This window comes from Diachasmimorpha longicaudata, chromosome 7, assembly GCF_034640455.1.
Source record: "Diachasmimorpha longicaudata isolate KC_UGA_2023 chromosome 7, iyDiaLong2, whole genome shotgun sequence".
In the NCBI taxonomy this organism is placed as follows: Eukaryota; Metazoa; Arthropoda; class Insecta; order Hymenoptera; family Braconidae; genus Diachasmimorpha; species Diachasmimorpha longicaudata.
Window position 1 is genome coordinate 9974203 of NC_087231.1, and position 18561 is coordinate 9992763.

General features: G+C 40.6%; 1 protein-coding gene across 9 annotated transcripts in view; it reads right to left on the reverse strand.

Annotated features, from left to right (window-relative positions):
- The window catches only part of LOC135164638 (zinc finger homeobox protein 4), a 188883-nt gene that overhangs the window by 16932 nt on the left and 153390 nt on the right, over positions 1 to 18561 (reverse strand). For 2 of the 9 annotated variants that reach the window (XM_064125181.1, XM_064125182.1), the window contains exon 6: positions 10660 to 10724. The exons of the other annotated variants lie outside the window; for them this stretch is intronic. In XM_064125181.1, the coding sequence (XP_063981251.1) occupies positions 10660 to 10724 (65 nt within the window). The remainder of the gene's footprint in view (positions 1 to 10659; positions 10725 to 18561) is intronic. 9 annotated transcript variants of the gene reach the window in all.

Consider the following 18561-nt stretch of genomic DNA (forward strand, 5'->3'; position numbering starts at 1 on the left):
AATAGGTAAATGCCCCTCACATATGTGGGGGAGTTACATTTGAAAGATCTGGGATGGTACTGTCGAGCCGAAAAAAGTGCCTCTGCAGCTTGTTACGCAGATCAGACGCAGTAGAAATCAAATTTTCCTTGAGGAAAAAGTCGAAGATTCGGTCTCTCGTGAGCCAACCTCGTTTACCCCACATGCATACGTGAGTACTGAGCTTGAAACCACTTTTTCTGATTCAAGAGTTAGAAAAGACTTCTAGGTAAATTTCATTGGAAAATTCTACCATTTTTCCATTTTTCATCGGCAATGTTATATTTCAACTTTGTACAAATGCCCTCTTTGCGATGAGTTTTTCATTAGCTCGTGGGAAATTAGTTCAGCTGCTTTTGTAAGTTACCACCCGTACTTTTAACGACTTTTGTAAGAAAACTTGGAATTATTTTTCTCCAATTAAAGCCACCGAGATAATAGAATTCGTAAGATTGTAGTCATTCGTTAATAAAAAGAATGAGAGTAAAAACGTCGCGAGAGAACGAATATTAAAATCCAAGTGTATCCCCTCCCCATCTTATTTTCCTTTTTTTTCCTTCTCCCTGATGGAAGCAAGCTAGGAAGTGGCAAAGTCTCATTGTTTGCTAAGGTTTCCCAAAGATCTTTCTAATTAGAAAATTCCGCGTGCGACCCTTTTTTTTCTCGTTCTCCTATCCCTTTCTCTTCACCACTGGATAAGACTACTGAGTGGGAAAAGAATGGTAAAAGATGAGTAAGAGAGATGAGATGAAGAGTAAAAATAAAAATGTGGAACGAGAACCTTTTTATTATACCAAGGACGTAACAAGGGTGGACGAGAGGGTGGCGCGGTAATTATTATTCAAATATTTTCCTTTGCCGTTCCTTGGCCGCATTAATATTTACAATGCTCCCCTTTGCCAGTCATCCACCCGTCCACCCTCTTCCACCATCTCGCCAACTATTATCCAAAAGACCGCGGATCCGCGGTTGTAGAAAACCCGAAACGAAGGGGATGGGGAAAAAAAACATCTCCTCGGGTTTTCGATTTCTCGCTTAATACTATCCACTTATGCAAACGATTCTTTCGGGGATGGTTTCATCCATTCCCTTTGCTCTCTTTTTTTCACGTCATCTAATAGACGTTTCTATACCGCTTTGGGGGGAGGGGGGGGGGCAGAGAGAGAATTTCGTGGACGAGTCTCGAGACGTCTTCGATTGGGTCGATTATCGATTCTCGGTGGTTAGGGGGGTGGTGGACGATCCCCGCCTGGTACGCGACCGAGGATTTCCGGACGGGGGGATGAGATGAGGCATACGGCAACTGACTGAGGAAATCAGAGAAATCTTTGGGAAAATCGGAGGGGAGGACACCAATTGATACGAGCGACATGTGTATGACTTATGGTTGGCTACGAGGAGATATATAATTGATAATTGTCGTAAACACGATGGAACTTTCCAATCAATTGATGAAAAATAAAGTGATTTACATTGATAGAACAATGGGGATAATTTTTATTCAACTACTCCATCACTGAAGGATGAAAATGGATAAGATATCGAACTTTGTCAGGCGGCACACGCAGGTCTTCCCTGGCCTCTGACCTCGACATAAAGCCCGCTTTCCTTTTTTTTTTATTCAGACCCTCTTAGTTTTCATGTTACATCGGTTAGCGTAACGAGAGCAACGCCAGCACGTGATGAGAGTAATTAACGTGCGGGTGGTGAACGTGGAGCAGAGGTTGGGGGAGGGGGTAAGTATGAAGAACTGGGGCGTGAGCTTTGCGAGGGATTAAGAAACCTTATCGAGAAATAACGCGCGAGACTTGTAATTTATATTCGTCCGGTGTTGGCTGCTTCGTCGAATTACCTTTAAAAAAAAAGCGACGCTATAAAAGCGATATTTTTCACTCTTATTTTGTTGGCATGAGCACCTAGACTTCATCGATCATCTTTGTAAATGAAAGGCAGAGGGAATTAGGAGGATTCAACAGGAATGCGATTTCTAGGCGAGACTGAGGAAGGATCGCGGGAATTTTTTTTTTTTTATCGCGGGAATAGTTTGAAAAAATTTTTTGATTGTCTCCTCGGGCGGTATCGAGGGGGCAGTAGGCGTCATTATCCTAGCCCCAATTACCGGATCGTCTGTAATTTGAAATGAATCCGTTGGAACAGGATGAATGAGACACATGGTCTCTCGTGAGAAAAATCACCGGTTTTTCGTAGGCTCAGCATCCGATTTATCGAAATACTCGATATACGTGACAGACTGTTGGCTCTCCGGCGGCGAGTTTTGTAACTCGATTAGAAAAGCCAACGGTGCATTGCACTTATCCACTCGGTTCGTGTGACAAATGGCTATTAGACAACAGTATACGTGTACGTGCGTATCGGAGAGTGAGAAATTGTACTGGGAGTGGGAGGGCAAGTGGAGTTGAAGTTTGGTGGAAAGAAAATTGGTGGTGAATTAAGTGAAATCGTTTGCCGCGAGGGGCGAAACGAAAAACGAACCTGTGATTAGTCGATACATACGTTTATATATCGGTGGAGAAAAAAATGAATAACCCTCGTTATCACAATTACTGATCGATGAAAGTGCGGTGATTTTTATTAAGGGAATAACTGGTTCGGGTTATGGACTTTTCAAGTTTTACGTCGCCGGGGGGATGAATAATTGGGTTTAATTGGTCATTACTGAGTGGATTATTGATGAACAATTGTAATTGGAAGAGTCACTATGAATTTTACTATTTTAATTACGCACACTCCTTCTCTATGAATTCATCTGGACAAGTTGTCCCTAGTGCAGCGAATTAATTTTTTTTTATCGTTTGTAGAAATTTGATTCGACTTTTTGAACATTTGAATTTAGTCTAGCAAGCAATACCTGTTAATTTCAATGAATTTTCAACAGCCTATAGGCAGTCCGCCAGTCATTAGGGTAATCAACAAATTACTGTTTCCGCACAGAGAACTGGATAAGGCACGAGGAGGTTAAGAGGGACAAAGTGCGTCGTGGCACGCGATGCCCCACGTGTTACATACATGTTTCAATAGAGGGAAATAACTTCAGAAATTCCCATAATCCTTCAAAATCACTTTTTCCTCATAATTGCCCGGGGAATTATAATTTTTTTTTATTTATTGTTATACGAAATTCTCCACCTGTCTTTCACAAATACGGAAATGTTAGAGGCGATGAAACGTGTCCCGGTGAAAAGATCACGGGGGGAGATTGGCTTTTCTTAGGTGGGAGGGTCTGACAAAACCCACGTGGTCAAGGAGCTTGACTATCTCATCGGTCTTCACGCCCGTGAATCGTTGAAGGAGAGGTAACACAAAGTGGTGGTGGAGAGCAAGGGAATGAACCAGGAAGGGTGGTCAAAGAGATTGTGCGATCTGTTTGAGATTGTCGGGTGGGGAATCGTGTACCGCCAACTTGTACTAATTAAACGCTCTTTAACTCTAACCGGAAATGCTCCGTCAGTGGAGTACATTTTAGTACATAATTCTTGCTTCAAAGAATTTTTTCAACCTGGCGACTAGTACCCCCCTATGTTTACGATTTTTTTTCTATTATTTATGTATATTTATAGAGGAGCATAATATCTTCACATTCATTAATTTAATGGCCTAATGAACTCCGTAATAAAGTAAAAAAAAAAAAAAGTCATGAATTAATTCATTGCGAGTGAAAAATACTGTTTCCGTCGCGATAAATTAATTCTCTGAAATGAGGTAAAATAAATGATCCTTTTAAGAGGTCATCAGCTTTAATCCTTTAAGCATCTAGGCAGTAAACTCTCATAATTGTCTCGAGGAATCACGGCCGCACCCTTCGGCCTCCGTCTCCGGACATGCAAATAACTCGCGGGGGTTAGTTAGCTAATGGGGTTGTTAGCCGAAGGTCTTAGGGAGGTAGAAAGTCTCCGATTGAGGCGAGTTCATTCATTAAGGGGTTGATGGTTTAATTGCCAGCTCACAGCATCAATAACGCAGAGGGCAAAAAGCACTAAAGTAGAGTGAGCTGAAAAACGTCCGAGTCGACTGCACACCCCTCACTCTATCCAAACTCCCCAAAACCCTCTCCCTGTCCCTGTCCCTTTTTCTTATACCGTTACACGACTTCTCATTCCCATCCTGACGCCATATCCAAACCCCTCAGCCAGCAACAGGTTGTTACCCAGAGGATCCGCTTGTAAAACCGTCTCATCGCACTCTCTCGCCCTTTCTTCCTCTCTTCTGTTTTTTTCAGCGTGGCGATCCAACTCGTTTACACCCTAAATTGAATGCGAAACCCACTGTTAATTAATTACACCCTCGTTTCCCTTTGCATTGTGCCATCAACCCCTCCTTTTACTTATGTCAGGAAACAACTAACTTTATTTATGGAAATGTCAGCCTTTAAGGGATGAGCGTTGCAAGTTTATTGATAACAAATGACTATTTCAACGGAATAATTATTAACTTTATTTTCTATGATAGATTTTATTTAATTGATTTATAATTCCATTTGACTATATATATTTTTTTCGTTCAACTGTTTGTCTCATTTTACTTTACAAATAAATTTATTTATTATTTATTATTATTAAATAATTAATAACTCTTGTTGTAAACACAATTCAATGCCGGAGATAAAAATAAATAGCTATAAAGCATTGGAGTGGTAGATTAATTCATCTTCTTCCTCGTTTTGTTTTATGGAATGAGAAAACTAATGTGAAACATCTCCTGCTCTCTCCAGTCTCTCTTCGTGACGAATGTTAAACACGCGTATTAGCATTGCACTTTATTCTTGTAGCGCTGCTGTGGCAAACCAATAGTGGAATGCTTGATATAGGTGCGGGTAAAAGGCGCCACCTGTATCCAAAATCGTGGTTCAATTGCTTGTGATACATAACCGCAGTACACCATCCCTCCACCACCGATGCATTATGATTAATCCAAACTACCAATGCATTGTCGCACGAACCCACAAGTGTCCCATTCTCTCGACAGCATACGAAAGAAGGAAATAACAAATTTTTCACTCTTTTCACTTGTTTTTTTACCTGTTTATTATACATTTTGTATCTTTCACTCTACGCAGTTTTTATTCGCCGGGGTTTAACGATCGTCAGAGGATTTTTTTTCTTCCCTTTTTTATTCTTAAATACTGACTATTCGTATGCGCTGCAGTGTCCTAAGCGGTGAATTATCGTACATGTCAGGCAAACGGCCGCGACCTCAAGACGAGTGATGGAATGAACGGTTTTGTTTAAGGCCGTTTGAATTATTTCTCTCCATGTGGGAGAATTACCCAGTGAATATTTCTATTGACCGTGATGATGAAAAACAATATAACTAATATTGCTTATTTGGAATATAGAATTCCTAGATTTTTTAAATGATAAATTTCTATGCTGGTTTCACTAGAAAAATTAATGAGGATTCGAGTATTTTTAAATAAACAAATTTTCGTTATTGACAATAATTTGTAATAGCCATATAATAATAAAAATTTCAATTGTACTGAGCCCATGAAGACATTAACCTTAATGCCCTGAAAAGCATTATTCCATCCCAAGCCCCCTACGACTGAAGACGTGCCCAGTATGTCTCACACATCCGCGCGCTAAAACTCCGGGTTCTCCTTTCCAACGCAAAGTGTCTGGACCGGTGCCCGTATATTACAAAAGGCTAAAACCCAGAAGACAGTGGAGCCACCAAAAAAATAACATAACTGAAAGGATGAAAATGCGAGGGTGGAGAGAGATGGGTGCGTGTCTGCAGGACCAGTGGCAGCAGTTGAGACATGGGAATAAGTTGAAGACCAAGGGTGGCGGAGGGGGCTAGGTATATGGAGGGATGATTTAGTAATGAAGATATTAACGGAGCAAGGAGCGCGAAGGCGAGAGCACCGCAGAATACTGAGATTCAACTATCTAACGGCCTGGCATAACTCACATTTATGACTCCATTCGGAGGGGTGGGAGGAGAAACCGAGGCAAAACGTCGGCTCCTTTCTTTTCCCCGGGCGCCGTTATGTCGATAATTAACATTGAGATTGCCCCCACCCTCCATATGCCCTCCACCTCCAATAGAATATTTTTGTTTAAACATATGTAGAGAAAAAAATGGATTAGCTTTAGGAGCTTGCTATGTTGAAAACATTATATTTATAAATCTCTTGCATTTGTATTATTTATGCGACAAATAGATAGAAAATAATATTTCTCCCAATGCATATTGGCCAGCCAACAATGAGATTTCCATCTAAAATATAATCAAATGCCAATTTAATACTCAACACTCAAATGAGTTTCGCTGTTGAAGAAAATACAGTATTATCTTCACTTCATCTCGGGGTATTGCTCATTAGAATTCAGATCAATGCGTCCACGATGGGGTTGGAAGGAGGAAGAAGAATGCTTATATCGGCATGAATATAGATTGAAAAAAAACTGAAAATCGAGAAATTCGATATTGGGTAATGGTGTGCGATAATTTATCTCAGAAATCGGCTAGAAGCCATCTTTATTGCCTCTCTCGTGACTCGACACTTTTACCCTCTTATTCATACCATTCTCCTTTATTTATTTATTTATTTATTTATTTATTTATTTATCTTGTCCTTTTTTTCGTCATTCATTGAGTATTTTCATTTAAAATTCCAATTTGGCCTTTGCAATTCACGATTCACCACTGTCTTTGAAAACATTTCGTGAGGATATTTTCACATTGTAGCCAATGGGGTTTCTCTGTGCGCACCACCGGCTGGGTTCGCCGAACCTAATCCTCGTGACACGAAGAACGTGCCGCGCTTTCGCGTGAGAAACAAAAGTGTGGACAGGGAATGAGTGTTCAGCGGTTGGTCCGCGCATAGATCTTGATGATGGCGGTTAAGGGAGGATTTTTCGAGGTTTTTTCCTCTTTCCATAAGGTGAGAATATCCGGTTGGTCAGGGGAGAGTTTTAGGGGTGGAATAGGTTTTCATTGCAGTACATTAGCAGAGTTATATCCATGGGGGATTCATTGCGTGGATGTATATCTTGGGTTTTTTTTCATCATTGGAAAGATGAATACGATACAGTGTATGTTTATTTATTTTACAGGATACAACCAGACGATTCTGTCTTTTATTGTTATGCAATAATAAATCCAAATTTTTCCCCAATTGCAATCACCCAGAGGACAGTTCATATATCAATTTCAAATCGCATTTGCCACAGCCCGTAAATACACACGCGCCCAAAAAGCCTCGTTGCAAGACCTAAGGGGTAGCATCTCACCGAAATCAAACGAGGGACGCGCATAACCGTACGCTGAGTATCCCATAGGTAGGGTGAGCGCGCCATGGCCTTTATATTTATAGCCATGGGTATTAATGCCCTTACTTTTTTCAACGTTAATAACTTCAGACACAGCGGCGCAGGGTGTGAGGTTTCCAAGGTGGAGGGTTCTATCACCGGGAAAAAAACGAGACTCGACGGCTGATTTTTAGGGGGAGCGCAAGGGTGGATTAAACATTTTTTCTCCACCGCACGGGGAAAAATGTATCGACTCATTATTTTCGGCCGATTCTCTTTTACTCCATTACCATCAATAGATTATTTTCCATCTCTTCACCCCCTCAGCGCTCGATGACAGAATTTCCAATGATTACGGGTCAATGACACACTCTCGTCCGACGTCATGCCACACTCTCACTCGATGATGGAGAAGAAAAAAAAACTTTCAACTATTCTCAATGCGTCTATCAACCCTTGTAGACCTTCCGCGAACACTCACCTCAACCAAATCATTGGTATACACGTCAATTTTTTATTTCTTCACTGTAGCGAAAGACTTCAATACGTATGTGTGTGTTGAGAGAGGGGGGGGGGTGAGAAGAGGGGGAGAAATGGGAATCATGAATTTTTCAATCGATCATTTTTCGAGACATTACCGTTTCACCTTCTGTGCATTTGAAAAAAAAAATAAGCGGAGAAAACTTTGCGCATTATGAAAATGAGCACTCAGTCAGTTATTCATGAAAAATTGAAGTACACTAGTACTTGTCTGCACATCTGCAGCGCATGTTGGATTAAGAGAAAAACGCTGGTGGTGGAAGATTGGATGGAAAATTGTTGGGAAATGGTGGAAGACTGATAAGAGGGAGGTAAAAATCGTGCAATTGGGAATTCAGGATGAATAATATGTTGGGTTGAAGCACAAGAAATCTATTTCTACCGTTTGAATCATTAAAAGAAGTAAATCCAAAGGGTGAAGTATCGGCTGTCTAATTTGGGGAGGGAAAAAAGGGGAATGGAGTCATTGATTGTGAGTGGAAATGCGTGAGACTTTTGACGCCTGCTGGAAAGACACCAATTGTATTATGTGAGAAGTAAAAATAACTTTACGGTTTATTAAACATTTAACAATTCAATACTTGTATTATTGCACTTTTCATTTCAATTATTATTCTGTTATGCAATATCTGGAAATTTCAAAATTCTATCCAAGTTGGCTTGAAAATAATGCAAAGTAATAGCAACAATGGATGAAATGTTCTATTGGAATTAAACACCAATCATTTGTCTGAAAATTACCAGCTAATTCTGAGAAATTTCACTTTCTTTCTAATAGTCCAACCATTTGATTGACATTCAACATCTCACGAAAGTATGTAAAAATAACCCGGAACAATGGTAATGCGTTTTCATGCAACAAAATAGAGGTATTGATCTCGGTGACGAGTGTGAGACTAGGAGGGACTGGAAGAAAGTGGCCTGAAAGGCGTGATAGTGAGAAATAAAAGCGTCTCAATGCCAATCGGGACATATCCTATATGGGTATATAAATAACATGGCAAACTACCACCAGACAGTCGATCTAATAAACGAACCTCACTGCGAATGGTTGACGAGAGGAGAAAGAGGGGGAAGGGGGATTTTCGATTACCAAGAGGAGAAGAAGATCGTTTTCACGCCATGTGAAAGGCGACTTGTCACTTTGCCACAGTGACACTTTGTTTAGTCGATACGTTATTTCGGTTTTCAGGATCTCTCTCGAGCGAGTACGTCTCGATTCTCTCGGAGACGTAGATACGAATCACCCCCTCCCTCCATCCCGCAATCGGCCTGCTTTCCCCGGCTGTTTAATTTGGAAGGGATAGCTGGAGTGGATTAGACGACAAAAAGTTCTCTGAGTGACGAGGAAAAAAAATATATATACAGAAGCATGTATTGTTGTACTGTCGAGTCTTACCACGGGTTAAAAGCCCAAAAGAGACACAATAAGTCGGTGCAAATGTGTTTGCATCACAATGGTACTCGTGTCGGTTACCATGTGTATTTTTTTTTTAACATTAAAAAAAGTTGGCAAGGGGTCAGGGGTCCGGGTGACGCCCCTACGATCTGTTTCATGGTGGCGTGTGTTAACGAGATAAAAGATGGTACTTATCGGGAATATCTCGGGGCTTATTTTTGTTTATTAAAAGTATTTTCACCATCTTGTGGTGATAACAGTAGAACTCGTGGACAATTTCAAGTACAAAATTTGAAAATTATTAACAATTAATAATTTATTATATTTATGGAATTTCTATGGATATTGTTGTTGGTAAATTAGTCAATTCTTTTAAACGATCAACGAAATGTGGAAAAAATACTTGGACGTTTGGAAAATTGAATTTCTTTTTTTAAACTTTTGAAATTAATGAAAAATTTTAATTTCTCGAGAATTGTCTTTAAATTTGTCCTCTGATGTTTGCATCTAACAAGGAGAAATTCCTATGGAACCCTGGGGCTACAAGTAGCAGGTCTCATTTGCATGAAGGGTGGCGAAAGGACCTCGAAAAAAATCTTGATGAAAAAAAATGTACGCGTGGAGATTCAAAACAAACCCTAGAGAGCATCGGGTTACTGTGACAACGTCGACAAGGGCCAGGGAGGACGGGGGATGAATATGCGCCGGCTAATTTGAGGTTTGACTAATTTTCTACGCAAGCAGTGGTAAAAAAAATTGCAACAAAAAACTGTTGTCCCGGGGGGTTAAAGTATAATCTCCGGTAGCCGCAGAGGGGGAAAAGCCCATGAAAACGAATTACAATTCAAACTGGTGGCACTTGAAACACTTTTTTTTAATATCTTTTGTTTCATTCCCGTTTATTTTCATGTTGAGAATCCAGTGGGGAGCGCAGGAGTTACATTATGTTTTCAGAGCCTCAGCAAGTTAGAAGCTAAAAAAATGCTTAAAAAAATTAAAATGCACTTAATCGGGCTTTGAACTGACGCGTGCCGAATTTTCAGTGCAGCCGGGAGAGAGTTGATGATAATGAACTCGTCAGGCGGTCGCAATTATATTTGTCTGTGGGTCTGGGTACGCAGGTGTTGCTAATTATTTTTTTCCCACCGTTCCTATATTTTTTTTAGAACCGAACAATTCACTAATTGTGCACGACGAAAGGCTGCAATAGGACACGCATTCTCTTCCGTATTTTCCCTCATTTTGTCAAAGTGGAGGGGAGCGTTACCGACCAGGTGGATTGATCAGTGAGAGAGATAAAAAATTAACGGCAACATTATTTCCGAATATTTCAGTATCAGATAGAAGTACGACTGATACTAATGAACGATTTTAAAACTCACAAACGATTCGCTATTTTTATTAATTATTAATCTCGGTATTACTGACCTGTTGGTGGCCAGGACGCGACTGAGACTGGGAGTGAGCCTGGCCTGCATGGTCTACTTGCACCACTGAAATTATCAACAAGTTTTTTGTTTTTTTATTCCGTCCGATATCTCTATTTTCAAAAAAATAATTATTAAAAAATTCTCAATTTGTGCTATTAAAGTAATTTTGATCATAGAGAGATAAAAATATAACAATTCTTACAGGTAATGGGCAAGCGAAAGAGACTCTGGCGGGACAACTACAGATTTTGGTTCAAAATACAGGTAATTATTACGTTTGGCAGTGCGAACTCTACGAATTTCGAAGCAGGCCGAGAATTAATGAAAATAAAAGGAACGAAGGCTTGAAGGCTTTAAGGCTTTTGCCGTGTGCTTTATGTTCACAATTTGAAATTGCTCTTTTTTTCTGGTTTCAAGGGAATAGACCAACATATTATCAGGCCAAACTCCTCCTTGCCTCTGGTTCGGTGTGCCTCCAACGATAATTTGTAGAATTCTCGCATAGCGACTTACTTTGTCTACGGGCACAAGCAGAGACGCTACAACTTGCAGACAATTTAATATCAACGACATTACACTAACATTACAATAACACGAGAACATTCATTAATTTTTCAAAATCAAATGGAATATAATTCTTCATGTGATTTTACCTACAAGACAAATGTCAAATTAAAATCTACTTATGTGAAAAGACGAGAAGAAGAAAAAACCATCAACTTTGTAAGAGGTCGTATTGAAGGAAAAAAGCTTGCAATTGTTATTCTCTATTGCCTTAAAAATTTCACGAAAATACTTCGGCAGTTTAAAAATTGTAGGAGTTTCACTACTGTCAGAGAAAAAAAACTATTATGATATGATAAAAATTGACGTCACACATCATTTTGCATCCCTTAATTAGAAGTCCCTAGCATTATTGAAATTGGCCCGGCGGGTCGTAACTACTCCTCAGAGATAGGGTGGGCCCAGACATTGAGCTTCTCTCCTTCTCTAGTCCATGCTCATCTAAACCTCAAAAATCACTCTTACTCGCTCCAAGAATCTGAAGAAATTCTACGTCTGTGTAGCACGGCTTTGCGTATCGGCTGGACAACAAATGCCACTGAGAAGGAGAGTATAAACCCGAGAGCGAGAGTGCGAGACAGGGAGAGGGTGGCTGAGGCCACGGTAGCGATACGTTTCCCCCGACAAATAAATAAAATAAGACCGTAAGCGAGGGAATAAAATGTGATTTACAACGCTGGAAAGACAATGGCTGAGGTAGAGGGCCCCGCGCGCGCTAGCGCTCACAGTTCTCTCCTCTGCACAGTGCAAACCAACACGATAATGTATGCGGATGGCGCGGCCTGGTACTGCGGATACTGACTTCTGATTGGTCAGGGACCGACGCCACCGCTACAACGGAAAGCGATAAATAACTGGGTAGCAGATAAAACCTTTCTTTTCTGGCTGTTGCTTTGAGCCCCAGTGGGCCCTCAGGTTGGGGTCTTAGCACCGCAACGTCTCGTACTACTCTTTTATCCCGAAGGGTTTTTTTTTCATTTGGACGCCCCCAGACACCAACGCCGGACATACCCGTGATTCTGTATCACGTACATGCGCCCACCTCGCCATTGTAATACATTTTGGGAATTTTTTTCCTAATTCATGTACTCATTTTTTCTCTTATTCACCCGGAGATATGGAATTCACCCCCATTCATCATTTTTCATATACAAATGACTGATTTTTTTTTTCACTTAGGTATTATCAAGTTATTGAATGTAAAAATAATAATTTTTAACAATAATTTCATTCTCTCAGACACCACCACTCACACCAATTGTTATTTACACTTATGCTAATGCTGCTTATCGTCTCTCCACGCTACCTAAAATTCAAAAAGTGAGAAAGAGGGTATTTTCTTTTGTAAACTCCGCTTTATTTTATCACGAAGAAGGTTACAAGGGATGGCCGGAGGTCGTGGGTCGATCTTGGTGCGAGAGATGTAAATTCCGTCGGTAGGTCCACATCCAAAAAAGGAGAGAAAGAGAAATGAGTGCGTCTTTCCCCGGGGGTGTTGGGAACAATGGAGGGTAGTTTAAGACGATCGATCGTTTCGAGGACCTTCCACCATCCCCTATTTATTTTTTATGTGTATAGCTTGAGCACAAGCATAAGAGTGAGTGATCGACCGCGGAAAATAACCACCCTTGATCATCATATCATTTTTCCATTTTTTATTTTACCAAAGTTTCAATAATTATCTATTTGAAATATTCCGTTATCAGAAAATTAGACCAATAGCATCAAGTGCAATATTGATTTTTTTAAAATAAAAAAGTATTGAGGATTTCTTTGCCTGCTATTGATTATTGTCCTGCAAACGTTCATAAAACCATCTTCTCCCTCTTCCTTTCTATGTATAATTTCCTCGTTCTTTTTCTCGATATACGTGACTGCAACCTTTCGCGACTCCCCCGGCGAGCTCAGAGACAGAAAACGTCCTGCGATAAGGTCATACAATTTTTGTCTCTCGCGAGGTTACATCCGAGACCCAGGGATTCTTCCCCTCGGTCTCACAGAAGACGTGACGCGATTCAAACTCTCGCGGCGATTGAAATGAAATCCTACCAACATCGAATTATAGCTGATATCGAGACAGAAGTGCAGAATCGCGGGACAAAAAAGGTGTGTATGTGCCAATACATGGGATAGTGAATTGAAAGGAGATGAAAAATGAGAAGAGGTGATGTAGTGGTTTCGTAAATCATGGCCAGTGAAGTGCCAGTTGAATTGCCACTGCATACTCTTGTACACGATCATTGCCAATGTAAATTTTCATTATTTCTTGGGAGTGAAATTAATTGAGCTCCAATTTCGCTGGTATAACTTGCCAATAAAATTCATTCTTCAGAAGGTGAAGAATTTTTTTTTGTTCCAGTCAGTATTGTCAATTTCTCCCATTCATTATCTTGACTTTGACGCCGAGTTATCGTGAGGATAGAATATGGCATGAATTTCTCTATATTCTGATTGAAATGTAAAATTGAAATGTGTTCAATATTTGAGGCAGAACAGACCCGTTCTTCATCCCAATTCTACGCAATCATTTAAAACACCAATCACGAAAATGAAAGCTCTTTTTGGGATTGAGGGTGATGGAGGTGGAGGCACCAAATATAGCAATAGCCGGGTATTCGCATTCGATTTTTCCGGGCGGAAAAAGTCTCTAAAGGTTGTTTACGGGCCAATGGATAGCAATGCTAACCAAAAATCAAATGTGGACGGGCTATTCGAGGTAGGTTTTGGTTACAGCAGCGGGAGAAAGAACCAGGCTTTTTCCCCTTTTTTCAATTCATCTCCATGCGGACCGAGTTTACATATCGGATAAGCGAAAAATGGAGTAAATGCAGAGTTGGCCTCGATCACGTATTTTATTTTGTGATTTTTTTCCGCTCAACAAGGGCTGCTCTTTTATGATGAACTAAAGAAAATGGAGATGATTTCAATTATTTTTTTTTGTGCTCTAGTCCTTTGGTTTTCGGGATTTTAGATCATTAGATTTACTTTCATTTGCACTTGATAAATTTTATTGATCCTGTACATTGGGAGGAATGACTGTCTGTCATTTTCGGAATTTAACCAAATTATATTTACTGAAGAAGAATTCAGTTGCATTCGTTGCATTTCATTGGCATACTGCTGGAATCAATATCCTATTATAAAATTAATGTTTCTCCGTTAACGGGTCACTTGGATTTCTCTATTTTTCCTGGTCTGTCTACACCCAGTCGGGGTGGGTTCGACTTTATCCTGGGTATTCGATCCTTATTTACGAGCCCATATACAGCAAATCACGGCTATACCAGTGATATTGAAAGCAAGCGAGAGAGAGAGAGAGAGACGGAGGGGGTCGTACCGACGGCGCAAAATGAAAAATACAAAATTGTGGGCTCAATTTATGCTCTGGGGTGCAGTAGAGATGATCAGTGCACCACACACGTTGATATTTTTTATCACAAGTTATAAATGGCTGGGGAAGCAGATTACTCGGACTGAGGAAGTGAGTGCGCAACAATAAAGCCAATGCGTGAAGAAAAAAAAAGGGCGGTGATGAGAGGAGAAAGGGGTTAGGGTGGAAGAATGGGCGCGAATTAGTCCCGCCGGATCGAACACCCTTCGATCGGGCATATTGGGGCAATTTTAAATTTACGAGCTGATCGGATAGAATTGTGCTACCCCTTTTTCCATAGCTTCGAAGAGAAAATCATTCCGAGCGATGAACATGGATTACGAATGTGTTATTGTTGGTAGTCGTCTTTTCATTTGGTGAAACGCCAATGAATAATCGAAAATTACAGATCCATATGGGTAATAAAAATGATGGACTTTTTACGTAATTAAATATGGTTGTGAAATATTTGTGATGTCATATTCGCAAGCTATTTAATAGAAAATTTTTAACAGCGTCTCTCCTTAATAAAGTATATTGAAGGCAATCAATCAGAAAATCGGACACGTCTCATTCTCCTCTCCATTCGACAGTCAGTATCACTCCAAATCCACAATATGCATTAACTTCATTGTGAACTATGATCGATGGTTGGTGCGTCACCACAGGCGATTACCCAGATTACGTAAAGGAGTGTTGGCTGTTTGCCCTCGCCCTCGTCGAAAAAAAAATCCGCTTCCCCAGCATTTGGTATTTTCCCCGAATTTCCCCGTCACTTTCCCAATCATTTAAACAATAACCCTCGAAAAACCAATCGCCCCAGGGGAGTATTATCTCGAGGTAAAACACACACTCCCAAACGAAGAATCAATTTTCATTTGAAATTCCACTCGAATAATTCAAAGGGAGGGATTGGTTATTTATCTACCTTGAGATTTTTCTTTGGCTTTATTATCGCTAGCAATTGGATGGTGGGAGAGAGGTTCGTCAAGCCTCGAGCGATTTTCTTTTTTCTTACCCCGTGTTCACATTTCAAGGCCTAACGAGCTGGATTTTCAGTTCTGCAAATGGTAGTCGGGGTGGATAGGCCCTTTAAAAATAAAGAAGGGCCGAAGTTTAATATTCCGGGGAGAGAAAAACGTGTCTTACCCCTCGTTCCAGAGATCTCTCAACCTATACACTATCTTCCCTATATCGACTTTATCCCCACTCTTCTCCCACGGTGATTCCTCTCCTATCCCCTATTCCACCCACCCCTGCACTTCTTTTCTCCCTATGACGCTCGCGTCTGGCTTCGAATTTTAATAACTGCGGGAATGTTCAGAATCCAATAATGTCCTTTCGTCTCCTTCATGCGCGGACGCGGTCTCTTCTATGTATACCTACCCAATACCCCCACTCGTCTTTTCTCCCACCTATTCCTCTCTCTTCGGCGAAATTCAACTCGGAGATGGGTATACAACACACACGAACTCCGGTCCCTTCGCTTTTTCCATGGCTAAATCCCCCTTTACTCTTTCTACTTTTCTCAGGGAAATCTCATATTCTGCGATGACGACGCGAGTTCAACTTCTCTTTTCGCTGCATCCCCTTTTCTTTGCTCGCTCTTTCTTGTCTCATTTTTTTTTCTCGAGGCCACAAGATTGAGATAGACTCATTCTGCTTTCTGTTATTTCGTAATTGTGATGGTGAACGAGTTGTTAGGATTATTTTCTACCTGGCAAGGCAAAAAATACTTTGACATTGTTAAATGGTGTTTTTTTTTCTAAAATTTCTAAATTTTCAGCCATATAGAATGAATAAATTATTTCTCACACCGTATGAGAGGAAAAATAAGCAAATGGTACGGAAATTATAGTGGATGTGGGAGGGAAGTTTAACAGTTGAGAGAAATGTCGTACAAGACTCGCCTGAGATAAACTGGTCGCCACATTCTACCGCGTGGTAAATTAAGAGAACACTTTTCGACGCCTCACATGGCGTACGCTTGTTCTCCTTCACTGATTACAAAAGGAGGAGAGGAGGAAGTTTGAGAGCCTCGCCAGACACTCCCGAATCGTGCGATCGGGTAAGATAAATATACGCGGAGGGATGCGGGACTTTCCCGGCGAGACGAGAATGCCCGGGTGGGTCTATTGCTGCCCGACGTCCAATCTCTTCCAGTCTAATGTATTCACAAATCTTCGTTCTAAACACCCCCTTATCATTCCCCCGTCAGGCTTCCTTTTCCACTACTTTTTACAGACTTTCTTTTTTCCCTTATCGATTTCTTTTTCATTATTCTATTAGTCCGGAGACTCGGTAAATGGGGGGAGAAATTCATTTTGTGGACCAACGCCCTCGTTTATATCCTCAGAGTGTTCAATTACTTCGATTATATAAAATCTTATCCTCTTTCTTAATTGATAGTAGATTTACTTTTTTACGAGTGAGATAGTACGAAAAGAGCGTATAGCAATGGCTAGCTCTGAGAAAGGCTATTGAAAAAAATGAATTGTGGCTGTGTATATTAACCATTCGGAATTGAGAAATAACACCAATTTATTGAGTCGTATTTGCCTAAAAAAAAAAAAAACAGTGGCTAGGAGTTAATTTCGATCACCCACCCGGCGAGTGACGAATGGTGGGTTGTATTACGTGGACTCATATTACCACCAATTAAACTCGTATACCACCTTGGAACTCACTTGGGCCCAGGTGGAATCAAGGCTCTCGTGACTTCACGCTATGTTATGAATTTTTCTACCGGGTGCATAAAATAATTCCGTAAATTTTTCTCACCCCCATAGAAAACGCCCCACATAAACATAAAATAATTCCCTTCATTAATTCCCCTTAGAATTCGATAAAAAAATTGTGCAAAAATCATTAATCAAATACTCCCCGTGTGGTGCACGTGATAAGAATTGATTGGCATTTTCAACTGACAGAAACTGAAAAAAATGTCTCCTCAGTTACTCCATTTGTCAAGGTACATACTCATCATAAAAAGTAATTGCCTCATGGAAATTTAATGGAGGGAGAGATGAGTGTGAGAGTAATGGACTTTTTCGATTTTTTTTTTCAACCGAGCGTGTAAGAGGGAGAGAGAGAGAGAGAGAAGGCGCGCGAGAGTAATAGTGCCCCGTGCCTTATTGAGGGGCGACAGGGGGAGGTATTAGACGAGATTGAATTGAATCTCACTGGGGATTCATTTAAATTGGATCACCCGTTATATCCGCAGATGCGTGGATACCTCAGAGTGTGGTAGTAAGAGACATTAATATTAAGCGTCCTCTCTCACCCAACCCCTCTTCTCGGCACCGGTCTCTTCTGCAACGCGGGCGTGGATCGACGATAAGATTTTTATAGTCGTCTCGGGGACCACTGCTCCACAAGAGATATACATTTGAGTCTTTGGTGGGCTTTCAATTCTTATTTCTTTTGTAATATTTCGTGCCACTATATGCCCCCACTCTCCATTCCTCTCTCACTGTGAGGAGTAAAAAAATAAAGTTTCTTAAATCGATATATACATTTTCTATTGTGTCTCAAGTGGAGAGGACATTACAATAAATAAATATTCCGTGGGCAATATCCCCCAAACCCCCCTCCCTCTATTCGGCCCATCCCACTGGACTCTGAGTCACAACTCCCAGGAATATTGAAAGATCAATGAGTTATTCAATCTACTGTGCAACAAAGTGCCGAGGAGAGACCTCAACGAGATGATAAATATGAAAAACTTTTTCACACGGATGAGAATAAAAATAGAGATTTTTTTTGTCTCTGTTGTTGGAAGCATTGAGATTCAGGAAAAACTTGAGTTTCATTTTAACCGGCAACAGTGTAAGTTTCAATTTGTCTGGTAAGTTTACCCTCTGACAGTCTCTGGCCACGGGCTTGTTTAGAGGAATGAGAGTGTGGCAGAGAAAAAGGGAAATAAATAAAGGTCGAGAGGAGGGATTATTTGGGGTAACGTCCCCC